Genomic DNA, 14,252 nt, shown 5'->3' with positions numbered 1-14,252 from the left:
CAACTGGTATTAAAACATCATCGGTTTGAGTCAATCTGGTGTTGTTTCAATGCTTCTCTGGTATGGATAGATACTGGGCTGGTGTTAAATCAACACCGTTGTTTTTGCACTGTATTGCGATGTAAACACTTTCGTTTGAAGGAAATAAATCCCCAGGCCCCAAATCAAACCTAATGGGGAGTTACAGACCCGAGGGGGGGGGGGGGGCTTACATTGACGAGTGTATACCATGCGCGACCAAAAAACACGTATAAAGGATGTCTTTTTCAAGATAGGGCGCGTTACATACGTAACGTAATAAGGGTGTCAAAACACTAAAATATTGAATAAAGGTTATCTTTTTTCGCTGGGAACTACGTGTTTAGGGTCTAATTTGCGAGGGTGTAAAGAATTAATACTAAAATGTTTTTTTTTTGTAAGGGATGTACTTTTCCCCAAGAGTCAACACTACGTGTTTAGAGTAGACGATTTGCGCGAGATATGTGGGAGGTGGGGCTGTACTAATCTCAATAGGTACCGACGACCGACGTCAGTGATATAACGCTGTACGTGTTTAGGGGGTCGATTCAGGGAATAGTTGCCAAGAGTGTCGTTTTGTTTCCAATACTAATGTTAAGGGTAGGGTTTTACATGCAAATACTTGTTAAGGGGTGCATTTTCAGAATATTGAAAATACGTGTTTAGGGTGCTTTTCGAGACCCCATGGTCGCGCATGGTATCCACTCGTCAATGGAAGTGTCCCCCCCCCTTGGGGTTGCAGAAAGTTGAGTTTCACTGAACGCAAATCAACTTAGAAACTTGAATTTGAAAACAAAAACATAAAAATTTCTTGCAACGCCCAATTGTCTCTAGCTTGGTGACGTCAGTACCGCACATTTTTCCCACTTACTTGTTTTCATTATTTGTAAGGAAACTATAGCGTCTCTTCTTTCCCAACAATCACTAGTGAGGTATAGTTTTCCGCTTGTTCATTATTTTGTTTGATCAGTGAGTGTATTTCTTGGTTTTACCCATTTTTTTAAGATGAAAAAAAAAGCATTGCAGCATGCCCTTCTTTCTTGAAAAAGCAAATGTGAAAATACAGAACGAAGATATTGATTTCTAGTATAATAGTATTCTGTTAAAGGTAGAATAAAAGCTAGAGATGAACCCGATGATAACATTAGTTTTTTTTGCAGAGTGGAAATTAAAATGAAACTGAAAGTAAAATAACACCGCAGAATGATCTAATTACCAAATCCAATTACACCGAGACTGATCAATAAACTATGGATATAAAACAATGATAATTTCATTACTATGATGTCCGATCTGTTCGTTTAAACAATCGACTACAATGTTCCACCCACATTCTTTTGTTATCACACGTCATACATTCATGAAAAATGTTCATGCCAATTTTCTTTGTAATCAGTGTTTAGACAACAATTTCTCTGTATATGATATCCAGGCAGGCAATCAGAGTACCTCGAAACATGTTCTGTTTACCAAAATGTTATTTACCATTCATTATTATAGTTAATTTTTACACTAGGAAGAACTTTTTACTTTATCACGTTAACGTTTTATATGCTTTTCGTTCCATCACGTTATAATTTACAATCAAAGAGTTCATATAATTTCGTCTAATAAATCGCTTCAAAAGATATTACGTGAATATTGAACAAGTTTCATTAATGAATGATTAAATAATCGATAACAATGTATAGATGAAATACTATCGTTCTGTTTTTTAAAAGGAGATGAATGGTGAATCTGCTATATCATGTATATAGGCCTACACTGTAAAAACTGTGGTGTTAAAACTGACACCAATTGGTGTTAATAGAGGACCACACCCTGAGGTGTTAAAATTACACCCTAGAGATTGAACATAACACTAAAGAGTGTAAATGTAACAACCAAAGGTGTTGTAATAACACCTATATAGGTGTAAAACTATCACCACCAATTTAACACCGGTGTAAAAGAACTGGTGTGGTCCTCTAAGTACACCGGTTAGCACCACAGTTTTTGCTGTGTATGTATATGATATTTTCTTGTCGAAGAACTGAAGTTACGAACAAATAAAAAGCAATGAATACAAAGAAATGGAAACAATTCGTTAATTCTATTTCTTGCATTAATTTAGTAATTCTCGCAAAATCAGTATTGAAAAAAGACATGCTGATACACTGTAACAAATAAAGTGCTAATTTAACACTTATAGTGCTTGTATGGTGTCTGCAGTACCTGTGCTGATTTTCAAGTTCAAATTTAAACTATAACAGAATGTGAAATTCGTACACAAAAAACGAGAGAAATTTCTCCCTCCTCTCTCCTCTGACTTTGACATGAGAAGTGTAATTTCATCCAGCTACTTTTTCTGAAATCATATAACATTTCGTTGTTAATCGATCGCATTATATTTTTGTTGGAATATAAAACAAATTCCCCTTTTTAAGGTTTCACACATTATTTTGTAGCCCTCCATAATATATTCAATTTTATTTCATTTTCTGTATGGTGCACAGCAAAAACTGTGGTGTTAACCGGTGTACATAGAGGACCACAACAGTTAGTTTACACCGGTGTTAAATTGGTGGTGTTAGTTTTACACCTTTAGATGTTATTACAACACCTATGGTTGTTACATTTACACTCTTTGGTGTTATGTTCAATCTCTACGGTGTTATTTTAACACCTCAGGGTGTGGTCCTCTATTAACACCAATTGGTGTCAGTTTTAACAACACAGTTTTTACAGTGTGGGAACATTTTAAAAGATTGTTTTTAAGGACTGTTTGCAGGGTATCCGAGAGGACGGACCTGTCGGCTATGATTAAAGGGTAAACCCACCTCAATAAAAAGTCAATTTGAATAAAAAGAGAAAAATATACAACAAACGAAAGCCTTGATGTCTGGCGAGTCTGTCACTCGCCTTTGAAAAAGATACGGTGTTTATACTTTTCATTCTCATTTATTCTCTTATTTTTCCCCTTTCTCCTCTTTTTCACTACTCACTGGCGTAAACATTTATGGATGGGGGCCACGGACCCACCCCCCCAAAAAAAAAAAATCCATGACCAAGAGAAATAAAGTGAAAAAGAAAGAAAAGGAAAGGAGATATGAGAATGTTCACTGTTTTCTGATTATTATGGCTATATTATGTCAAAATCTATCACAAAATTACATTTCTTTAAGTCCAAAAGGTAAACATTTTTGCTCGCTCGCTTCGCTCACTAACAGCATTTGAGAAACTTTGTCCATTCCGCCGTATTTGGCCCCTCAAAATGTTTGACTCGCTACGCCACTGTCACTACTTGAATATCCATATGCGGGCCAAGCTAGGCTGGTCGGGGTAGATGTGTAAAATAATTATGTTGGTGAATTGCAGACTCGTTGGAGCAGTGATGTCTATCAGGTCTCAACACAACCGTGGTCTTTAAAATCTACTCTTTCTACTGTATATAATTATTATGCTTTTTGAAAAAAAGTGAGTAAGATGGATTCAAAATGAAACGACCTTTATGAATTCAGGTCCAGATTCAGGTACTATCCATGCCAACTATACAGGAATGGATCCGAATCAATCAATAAGTGAAGGGATTCCAATTCTTTCAACTTGAAGTTTCGTTTTTGTATAGACCAATTAACTCACCATCACGAACCGCCCGCGGCGCCCTAGTCTATTTATCTATTACAGATCCCACCCACCCAAGTCACTCATACCCCACCCTACTTATACGACCGAGTCCTCACGAATTCCTGCGACATACCTGAATAGGTAACAAAAGGAATCCACATTGACTCACACTGAAAATTAAACTAGAAAAGGGAGAATAACTGTACAAAGAACGTAGGTGGGTTGAAAAGTGTGTTCGGGTTTGTTTTTCTGTTTCGATTTTTTTTATACGGTTTCCTTTTATTTCTTTCACTTTGCTCTCACCATGGTGTGTATTCATCTAGAATAGGAATAATAAAGTCACTGTTCCGCGAAGGTCGATGTATTTTGTAGCTTCCAACCATATACTAGTCATATTGGTTGCAACATCACAGCGGCGCAACCACCATTTTGATATTCCATGCATCTCACCCCGTTTTGAGATAGGGTGTGAATGATCTCGTCTCTCAGCAGAAATCACATCATTGTTTTTATCCAGGGGGAAAAAACGAGTCAAATTTCTTCAAAATGGCTAAATTTGTTTGCATAGTTGCTTTAATGACTGTTGCTGTTGCCATAACACAGGCGTTTCCGGTAAGTTTAATGAATGGGCAAAAGAAATGTGCCCTTTAAATTATCACATTTTAATGAAAATATTCAACTCCGCATTGAGACTATGAATCAGTACAGTTTGGTGTAGGTGTGCTTACTTTTTTGCTGTTAATCGAGACTTTATACATAAAGTGTAACACTCCTACACAAATCTCTTCGCTTTATTAAAACAACGTATGTACATCGATTCTTAAGTATTATGTTAAGCTATTGTACCCCCCCCCCAAAAAAAAAAAAACACACAGATCGGTGCTCTATAGGAAAAGAAACCAATATTGATAATCATTATTTATTTATTTTTTCATTCATTTATCAATTGATTTAGTCATCCTGTTTATTTATATCATCCTTTCTTTATATTCATTCATTTATCAATTCAATATTTTGGTTTACTCTTCTGTTTATTAATACAGTGGTGTATCAATTCATTCATTTAATTAGTTAATTAATCAATGTATTTATTTACTTAACCATGTCATTTTTATTCATTTATTTTTTATTTATATTTTTGTACATTTATTTGTTATTCAATTCATTCATTTGATTAATTAATTAAATATTTATCAGTGAAGTAACTATACATAATACATAACCCTAATACATAACCCTAACCCTTATCTATTCATACATTTACTTGTTTATTGAGCCATGAAATGAGGTTCGTTATTCCGAAAGGGATATAAGGTTTGTTAGTCCGAGAACGAAAATTAAGTTTCGTTATTCCGAAGGTTCGTTAATCCGAAAATGAAATAGGTTTCTTTATACGGAAGGTTCGTTAAATCTAAAATGAAATAATCTGTGGCGAATCCGGGAAAACTGGAAGGAAATTAAAAGCCTGGTGGTGGTGGTGGGGGGGGGGGCGCTGTTTCTTTTCAATTGTTATGCAAATGGAAGGAAGGGGCGGCGGAACGTAAGCTGGGGCCCGTGACACAAGCTTAGCAATGATCGTAGAACACCTTTTCTACGATTGATTCAATTGACTACAATCTACAATCAATCGTGAAAATCAAGCGTACGATTAATTGCTAACCTTTGTGTTACAAGACCCTGGTCCAAGGTTTTGGGGAAAAAAACCAAAAGGGCACTTATTATGTCAAAATTGACATTTTGGTGCAAACTGATATTTTCACCATGAGATTATCATCTGCGTGAAAATGTTGTGTGTTTTGTAGTAATTAAGTTGAACAAAACCTTTTTGAAGTGATTTCTGATTATTATAAGATAAATACAAATATTTGGATTTGATTTTTTTCAAATCTGAAGTTGTAAAACTCGCTTATTTGTCAATCATGGCGCTAATTACTGCTTAAAGAGCAACCTTGCGAGATGCTGCGAGTGCGAGCGCGAATCGCAAGCTCAAACTTTTGGACTTTTTCAATAAGAAATGAAAATTAGACATTCCGAGTAGTTTTTGTAATCATGAAGATGTGTATCTATCTGAAGAATTAACGCAAGCGCGAAGCGCGGGCTGAAATTTTCAATACACTCACCAGAAAAGGAACCTGTTAAGGACTGCATTTAGTAACCCATGAACAGGATACATATTTCACGATCGAATAATGCGAGAGCGAATCGCGAGCTGATATTCAAACCTGAAAACTGGACATTCTAAGCACTTTTAAAACCAGAAACATGGTGAATATCTTATTAAACAATAACTATAGCGAGCGCGAAGCGCAAGTCAAAATTTTGTTGTGATTTCTAACCTAAAATGTATTATGTTCTACTTCAAAAAGGTATTTCATTTTGAAAAAGGGCACATTTCATGTGGAAAAAATACATTTTACATTTTGAAAAAAAAATTATTACGGTTATTCACAGGTGACTAACAAATTGTCCCCAACATTCTTAATCCAATCGCTCAGGCAGCAATTGCTCAGATAAAATCACAATTAAGATGCTTGATCCACGGGCCAATTCTTGATGCAATACTTGCTTTTGGCCACAGCATATTCTGCATCAATCCTCCGTTGAAACTATTACTGCATAATATCCTATTATTTTTTAATTACAACACCGTTTTTTGTTCCTATATAAAAACTTTTCATTTGAGGAAAAATGAACCTTATTTCATTTTCGGATTAACGAACCTTCAGAATAACGAACCTCATTTCGTTTTCAGGCTTACAAACCTTCGGATTAACGAACCTTTTTTTTGTTTTCGGACTAATGAACCTTCGGAATAACGACCCTTATTTCATTCTTAAACTAACGAACCTTATGTCTTTTTCGAACTAACGAACCTTATTTCGTTTTCGGATTAACGAACCTCCGGAATATTGGAAACTTGGGAATAACGAACGTTGCCCGTTTTAACGACGTGATGATTGTTCCGTTGTGTTCACTACTATCTGTGAGATTAAATCTTTTCTGGAAAAAAAAACAAGCAACTGTGTGGAATAATTAATTAGAATAAGGTACTAGTCATGGCAATTAATGATTGCAGGGGGTTGGCATGCATTAATAATGTTGTTTGTGACCTTCTATACAAGTCATATCATAAACAAACATAATCGCCCACATCTGGAACCAATAATGACACAAAGAATCAAACCAACACAATAATTGCACAGAACACATTTAACAAAAAAGTTTCCATATTGAAAGTATGTCATTGAGAGGAATATTACTAGAATATCTTGTTTGACTCATCTTAATTAGATCATCGATGTCGATGGCAAAGTAAATCATAAAACGATAAATTTTGCCACAATAATTATACCAACATTGCATTTCATACTCACAATTTCAATAAAAATTACAGTGCATCCAGTGCCTCCCCCTCCAAAAAAGAAGAAAGAAACACTCCCTTTTTGAAACTCTAATGGAAATATACTGTCAAGTTATGTAAGTCTACTTGACTTTCATGGGCATTTTCCCCCCTCTTTCGTCATTTTCTTTATCAGATGCGAGAGATGTCGGAAAAGGAAGCTCTCCTAAGAGAAATACTGAAAATGGATGAAAAGTTTTGGGATACGCTGTTCGGTGGCGACGACGAGGAAACGACCGAAGCACCAACCACAACACAACCCACGACAGAGGCGACAACCACAGAAGCGCCTGTCCCAATTGTGGCAATCAACAAACCATACTCGGATCTTACCTCAGCCCAGCTGTGCGGCATGATGCAGGGGTTGTACAAGAGAAGGGAGACCTTGGAGACCAAACGGGACGTGGTGATCAACATGATGTACAATCTCTGCTTCCCGCCATCAGGTCTCGACGCTGCCGCAGTCTTGGCCATGTTCAGCGGGATCGCGCCGGACATCGCGCCTGAAAGTCCTTGGGTGGAAGAAGAAGAACAGGAAGTAGAACCAACCGAAACAGTCGCAGAGGAAGAGGAGGAGGAAGGTGAACCATCTCGTTGGAAGACGCTGATTGATCAGTTGAAAGAAGCTCAAAACAAGAACACAGGAACAGAAGAGGAGACGGGTGGTGAAACTGGAGCTACTGACACCGGAGCTGATGCAAACGATAACACAGGAACAGAAGAGGAGACGGGTGTTGAAACTGGAGCTACTGACACCGGAGCTGATGCAAACGATAACACAGGAACAGAAGAGGAGACGGGTGTTGAAACTGGAGCTGCTGACACCGAAGCTGGTGCTAATGCTGACACCGGAGCTGACACTAACACTGACCCTGTTGCTGACACCAATGCTGATGCAGGGACTGGGAATGTTGCAGATACTGAAGCCGGTGCTGGTGCTGACACGGCTCCCACCAACGAAGAAGGCGGAATGGCAGAAACTCAACCAGCATCAGCCAAGCGATTCGCAGATGAGGAACTATTGGAACTACTTCTGAAAGCAGTTGAACTAAACCGTGAAAAACACAACATCTAGAACTTCTTAAAAATATAAAATCTTTTACGTGTTTCAAAAGATAGCTTTGGCGTCATTCCTGATAAATCTTTATTCTATAATGCTTTATCATTGAAGACTTTCCGATATTAAAACCAAATTATTTGGTATAAGTTAAAAAAAGAAGAAGCTACACCCAAGGAATAGGGACAATGAAGACAGTATCTCGGGAAAACATTGTATAAAGATTGGATCTTAGGGATTTGTTTTCAATTCATATAGGAGAAACAGAAAACCAATAGTTACTCAGTTTTACACCCGATTATAAAATATGATGTAACAAATTAATACTTCGCGCAATTTATATGGGATGGATTTTTTTCGTGACTTGACTATATTTTAAAAAGATTAGTCTTGTCACGGTTTTATAAAGCATCACAATCAGTGCTCTATGATCTAGCTCTTTGTAACATCATTTTGTTTAATTGTCTTTATTAAAAAAAGAAGAAGAAATTCATATATTTGCTGCGGTGTAAGACCGATTCTCTTTATAGATCAACAGTTATGCAACGTGCTATTCTAATCCTTTTTCATTTTGCACATAATTATTTACGCTCCCGATTATACTTGTTCTTCAGTTCTTATGACCAACAATAGGATATAAAAATGTGGTATGTTGCATTATATTCGATGCATAAAGTGGAAAAAAATACAAATAATATCTAACATAAACACTTTTAATAAAATAGTTTACAATAACTAAACATTAGACTTATTCGACCATTTCCTAATTATATATGTAGATGAACATATATATATTACATTCTAGTTGCACCGAACTGAGATTTCAAGTCATTCTGTTTTAAGAGTGTTTAACAACGATGACACAGCCTTGGGCTTTAAATGATAAGAATATGAGCTTCGATGTTATTTCTGTTTATGTAAACAATATACTTAATGTGTAGAATTTTTTGGAAATAACTGTATATATTGAACAACTCCGATGTCTTTCAAATACAGGCAAGATAAAATTCTTCAGTCTACAAAACGCTGAAGAGTGTAACAATCAGTACTCAATAAAATACTTGAAAACGTTAAGGGTGTTAACAATGTGGTCTCTAATTCTGCTTCAGACAGTGAGTTCACACATTGTACTGTTTCACAAAGTTGACCGTAAAGTTGTGAATGATTTTATGATCGATTGGAATTTGAGTTTACAAGTTTTGCCTACAATTTTGACAAAGTTTAATTGTATAATTTCAAATCATCTCATTTAAATTGTGGAAAGAAATAATAGAAATGTGTTAGGATTAAAGGTATTGTTTAACTTTGTGAGCAGCCGATTTAAAAAAATTCTCAAACCAAGATGAAACATGTGTACAAGTGCATGTATTAAAACTAATAAACCCTGAAAACAACCATTTTCGAGAATGAAAAGCTAAAACTACAAGGCAAACCCCGATTTTGTAAATAGGTGTCTTATAGACGCCTAAATAGTACACATAAGTGTATGGGATGAAATCAAGATGGGGTTTCCGGTCACTTTATATTTCAATTTTTGAAGCACTAAATAATTATTTTCGAACGCAATTTTTTCTGGGCTTCATTTTTGTAACATATCACAGACACAGGTGACAAGTGTGACCTTCTAGCTCAGATTTTTTAAAAGTCAAACCAATGTTAATTTCAACTTCATGCGACTCGTGCTTTAAAAAGGTCTGAAAATAATCGAATCACATGTATTTAAAATCATCTTTTCATGGTCAATGGCCAATGAGTTTTTATAACTTTGTTATAACAGTTTTGTGAAACATCACCCTTTTTTGTTAATTTTTTATTTATTCTATTTTATTTATTTATTTAATTATTTATTTATTTATTTATTCATTCATTTATTTATTTATTTATTTATTTATTTATGTGTTTATTATTTCATTTTTTTATTTTTTGGGGGTAAGGAAGTTCCGAATGACAGTCACATGACCTTTATAAATGGAACCCGCACAAAAAAGGCCATTCATCAACTTATGGCTGGTAAGATACGAGTATCTGTACGACTGGTGACCTTTTCTTGTGGTAAAATGATTATTATGACGTGATTGTGTTTTTCAAAGAATATTAATTCCTTCGAACTTCAAAGCTAGGTCATATGGCAAGCCGTTTAAGCAATTATTCCTATTTCTTTATATTAAGAATTACTATTGCTTAACTACACAAAAACATTTCTTGATATCAAGAATCCGATTTCTTGATATCAAGAAATTAATTCTTAATATCAAGAAATATGATTAAATGATAAAACGGCTTGCCATAAGGTCACTCCATGCACAGTCAGCATCTCTCGAAATGCAAGTTCTGTTAATCTAAACCAGAACTAAAATTCTTTCTAAAAAGAGTTTCTTTTATAATCACTGACCCACCGTGTACGCTTATCAATCGAAAAATTGTATCGGGAGTTCACATAATGAAAAGGACTCTTATCAATAGATCCACAGTGGGTCGGTTATACAAAGAGTCTGGAATATTATTTTCATACAAGCTCACTTGGTATGCTCAGTGGCTGGGGTCGATAAGGGACATGCCTCCTCTTCTTAAAGGACAAGTCCACCCCAACAAAAAGTTGATTTGAATAAAAAGAGAAAAAAAACAAGCATAACACTGAAAATTTCATCGAAATCGGATGTGAAATAAGAAAGTTAAGACATTTTAAAATTTCGCTTAATTTCACAAAACAGTAATATTCACTCCCTGGTTGGTATGCAAATGAGGAGACTGATGACATCATCCACTCACTATTACTTTTGTATTTTATTAAATGAAATATGATTTTTTTTTCAATTTCCTCCATCGTCAAGTGAAACAACAGACATTTCCTCAATGAACATGTGGAATTAGCATTGTTTAATACTATGGTTCAGTCAACATGGTCAAGTTGGTCCTTATTTTCAAATCTGTAAAAAATAAAATATGATTTAAACAATAGAAAACAAAAGAAATAGTGAGTGAGGGACATCATCGACTGTCTCATGTGCATGTCACCGAGTTGTGCATATCACTGCTTTGTGAAAAATAAGCAAAAGTTAAAAATGTCATAACTTACATCCGACTTTGAGGAAATTTTCAGTGTTATGCTTGTTTGAATTTTATCTGTCATTTCCAATCAACAATTTTCTGGGGTGGACTTGATCTTTAAATAATTGGCTTTCCCTCTTTTAAACATTTCATTTTTCTTGATGGTGGAAGTATTTCTCCTCGAGGATTTTTCATGACTACTATTGGTGTTTCGGTTTACGAATTCAGAGATATTTTTACTGAAAGGGGATTTCTCAGGAACGTGGAAAACTCTATTAATTTGATTAAACATGGTTTAGAAAGAGTTTCAGAAAAGGAGATAGGGAGAGAGAGAGAGAGAGAGAGGGGGGGGGGGGAGAAAAAAGGAAAGAGAAAGAAAGAAAAAGAAAGATAGAGAAAGAAAGAAAAGAGTGAAGGTTAACAAGGTTAATTTAATAAACTGACGGAAGGATTGATTCATCCAGGAAAAGTCAAATTACGATGGAAAAAATGAATCTATTCATCTGGACTTACTTTGATTGAAAGGTTAATTTAATGTGTTATTATGCAAAATCCCTGGGTAGTTTTCCCGTTTAATCCCTCGACGTTGTCAATAATTTCACCATTGGATTGACCTTGACAGATTTGCTACTTTAACTGCGATTTTTGTTGTTGTTAATGTTGTTGTTGTTGTTATTGAATATCAGCAATAATGTCTTTTTTTATTAGTTTGCTGTCTTCCCTTTCTAATTTCTAAACATGGTACTCGATCACACAAAATAGCTCAGTCGGTAGAGCGGGGATTTCGTATTCCCAATTGGTGCGCAAGTGCCCTTTGGTAAGGCATTTAAATCCCCATTACCAAGTTCCCCGAAGAGGAATTTAAGCCGTCGGTCCTCTGGTTACTTACTTACAAGCATTCATGCTTTCTTAGTAATCAGGTAAATAAAAAAATCACCACTACCACCACAATGGTATATGCTGAAAAAGTCACTTTCAGTTTCATTTTGGAGCAAAGACCATTTTTGGTAACACCAAAATCACCTTCATTTTGGAGTGAAAACCTGTTTTTATGTATGTCATTTTTTTAAACCAGTCCAGAACCCCTTATCAAAAAATGTTCCCAGGCCGAGCCCCTGTGCAATATTCAAAAGGGGTATTAAAACATCAATGCTTCTAATGAAACGCAAGATAGAATTCTTCATGGCGATATTTTTTATTCATCCGCCACGCAGGGTGCGCATGTATGAATTAAGTTTTGATGGCGAAAAATCGAAATATCAGACAGCTTTTATCTCGCTTCTGCTTCGATTATGGAAAGCCAGACTCCATTCATCCAAGTGCAAATATTATAAATCAAAATCACCATGGCTTATGCAAACATTGGGAGGGGAGGGGTACTCTTTTTTTTGGATAGGGGGTGAGATCGAGGAATTCTCTTGCTTGGAGCAAGAGTAAATCGAGCGGCGAACTGTCAATCGTAAATTGATGAATACAAATTCACATTGTTGTATTTTGAGTAAGCTAGAGAAATAGACTGATAGAGAGTGAAGCGAATTCCCGCGCGTGTGTGTGTGTGTGTGAACGGGTAGGGGGGGGGGTAAAGGAAACACTGGCGTAAATCCTTGCGTTCAGGGGATGGAACAAGTAGATCATCCCCCTGAATAATAGGTGTGACGCAAGGATTTACGCCAGTGAGAGGAAAACATGAGAGGGAGATAGAAAGAGAGAGGGGGGGGGGGGGGGGTCACGGGGTCCATGCAGGTATAAACAGACGCAAGACAGGAAGGAGGAGAAGAATATAGGGAAAGTCCTGTGTGTGATGTGTTTGCGTGTGTGCATTTGTTTATTTCATTTTTTTTCGGGAGGGGGGGGAATAACTGGTAATAACTTACTGATAGTCGCTGGGACAAAATAAGGAGCGATTCCTCGACACAAAATAGATTCCTCCCCCTTTCTTTCCATGTTTCGGCTTGTACTCTTTTCTCCGTCTCAGTGTTCATTGGCGGCGGAAGCCAACAAAATTAGGAGGGGTCCACAGGTAAAAAAATTTGACAAGCAAAAAAAAAGGTCATTAACCAAAATTTTAGGGGGGGGGGACCAACATTGTTATGCGAAAACCATGTATGATAATACATCACAGTATCTACATGTTTTCAGACAAAGAGGGAAAAATCCAGAAAGAATGATGTCTCGAGGCATTGAGGCTGTCGTTTCAAGCGGCTGGGTCATTCTCGATTATACCTTCGTATTATTGAGATCTGAATCAAGGATAATGTACAGTAATCTGAATACAAAGGAACTTTAATTGTGAAATTTGGGGTGCAAAGCGCTGGCGTATACAGATTAGGGTCGTGCCCCCCCCCCCCCCCGTTGCTCTACCGAAAAGGAAAGGAACTTAAAAGAAAAAGGCAAAAGGATATGATATTAAATTATTTTCCGGATTTTATATCAAATATTTGTTACAAAAATAGATAGATAGATATATAGATAAATAGATAGATAGATAGATAGAGATGGATGGATGGATAGATACTAGGTAGATAGATAGATAAATAAGGGGAAATAACGGATTTCAAACTTTGAGGTAAAACCATTAAGTCGCCCTGTCACTGACCACCCCCCCCCCCCTCCATGCTTTGTGCAGCCCCTGTGTTGTGAAGCCCATGAAGCAAAGCTATTCCTGTATTCGCTGTAGAAGTGTTGTCGCTCAGTGGACAAGTCCCTGGACCTTGAACCACAAGGTCTGGGGTTCAAGCCCCACCACAGTACTAGCATCCTTTGCCACGGAATTTATCTAAATTTGCCACTCTCCCAAGTGTAATAAATGCCGTAGCCGGTATAGGAAGAAAATTCTTGAATGCTCGAGCGGCCGATCTAATAATAATAATCCGCATTTATTATAGCGCTTTACACATCGGAACGATGTCTCTAAGCGTTTTACAGATATACCCCCGTCATCGGATCCTTGCATGCCCGCATGCTAATGTATGCATCTTCTCTACTCCCTGGGGAGCTTTCCAATAAGAGTTCCAAGACCCACTTTCTAGACATACTATATACTTTCGCATCATACCGGGTACCCATTTAACACCTGGGTAGAGAGTGGCAAATTGTGGATTGTCGCCTTGCCAAAGGACGCTA

The 14,252-nt window shown here is 36.6% G+C and overlaps 1 protein-coding gene across 1 annotated transcript; it reads left to right on the top strand.

The window, feature by feature from the left end:
- Positions 1-3,920: 3,920 nt before the first annotated feature.
- On the top strand, positions 3,921-9,155 carry LOC121431979 (cell wall protein IFF6-like). The gene is made up of 2 exons (XM_041629779.1): positions 3,921-4,236; positions 7,161-9,155. The coding sequence occupies exons 1-2, from the start codon at positions 4,171-4,173 to the stop codon at positions 8,097-8,099; spliced, it is 1,005 nt and encodes a 334-aa protein (XP_041485713.1). The 5' UTR covers positions 3,921-4,170; the 3' UTR covers positions 8,100-9,155.
- Positions 9,156-14,252: the final 5,097 nt, after the last annotated feature.

The sequence above is a fragment of the Lytechinus variegatus genome, chromosome 18, assembly GCF_018143015.1.
Source record: "Lytechinus variegatus isolate NC3 chromosome 18, Lvar_3.0, whole genome shotgun sequence".
NCBI classification, from domain to species: domain Eukaryota; kingdom Metazoa; phylum Echinodermata; class Echinoidea; order Temnopleuroida; family Toxopneustidae; genus Lytechinus; species Lytechinus variegatus.
Note: the sequence above shows the minus strand (reverse complement) of the source record. Positions and strands in the feature narration are given on the sequence as shown.

What these genes read in the sequence shown, in the direction of transcription:
- LOC121431979 (XM_041629779.1), top strand. Translation starts at nt 4,171, where the DNA reads ATGGCTAAATTTGTTTGCATAGTTGCTTTAATGACTGTTGCTGTTGCC. An exon ending in CCATAACACAGGCGTTTCCG is followed by an intron (nt 4,237 to 7,160) that starts GTAAGTTTAATG and finishes TTTCTTTATCAG; the next exon opens with ATGCGAGAGATGTCGGAAAA.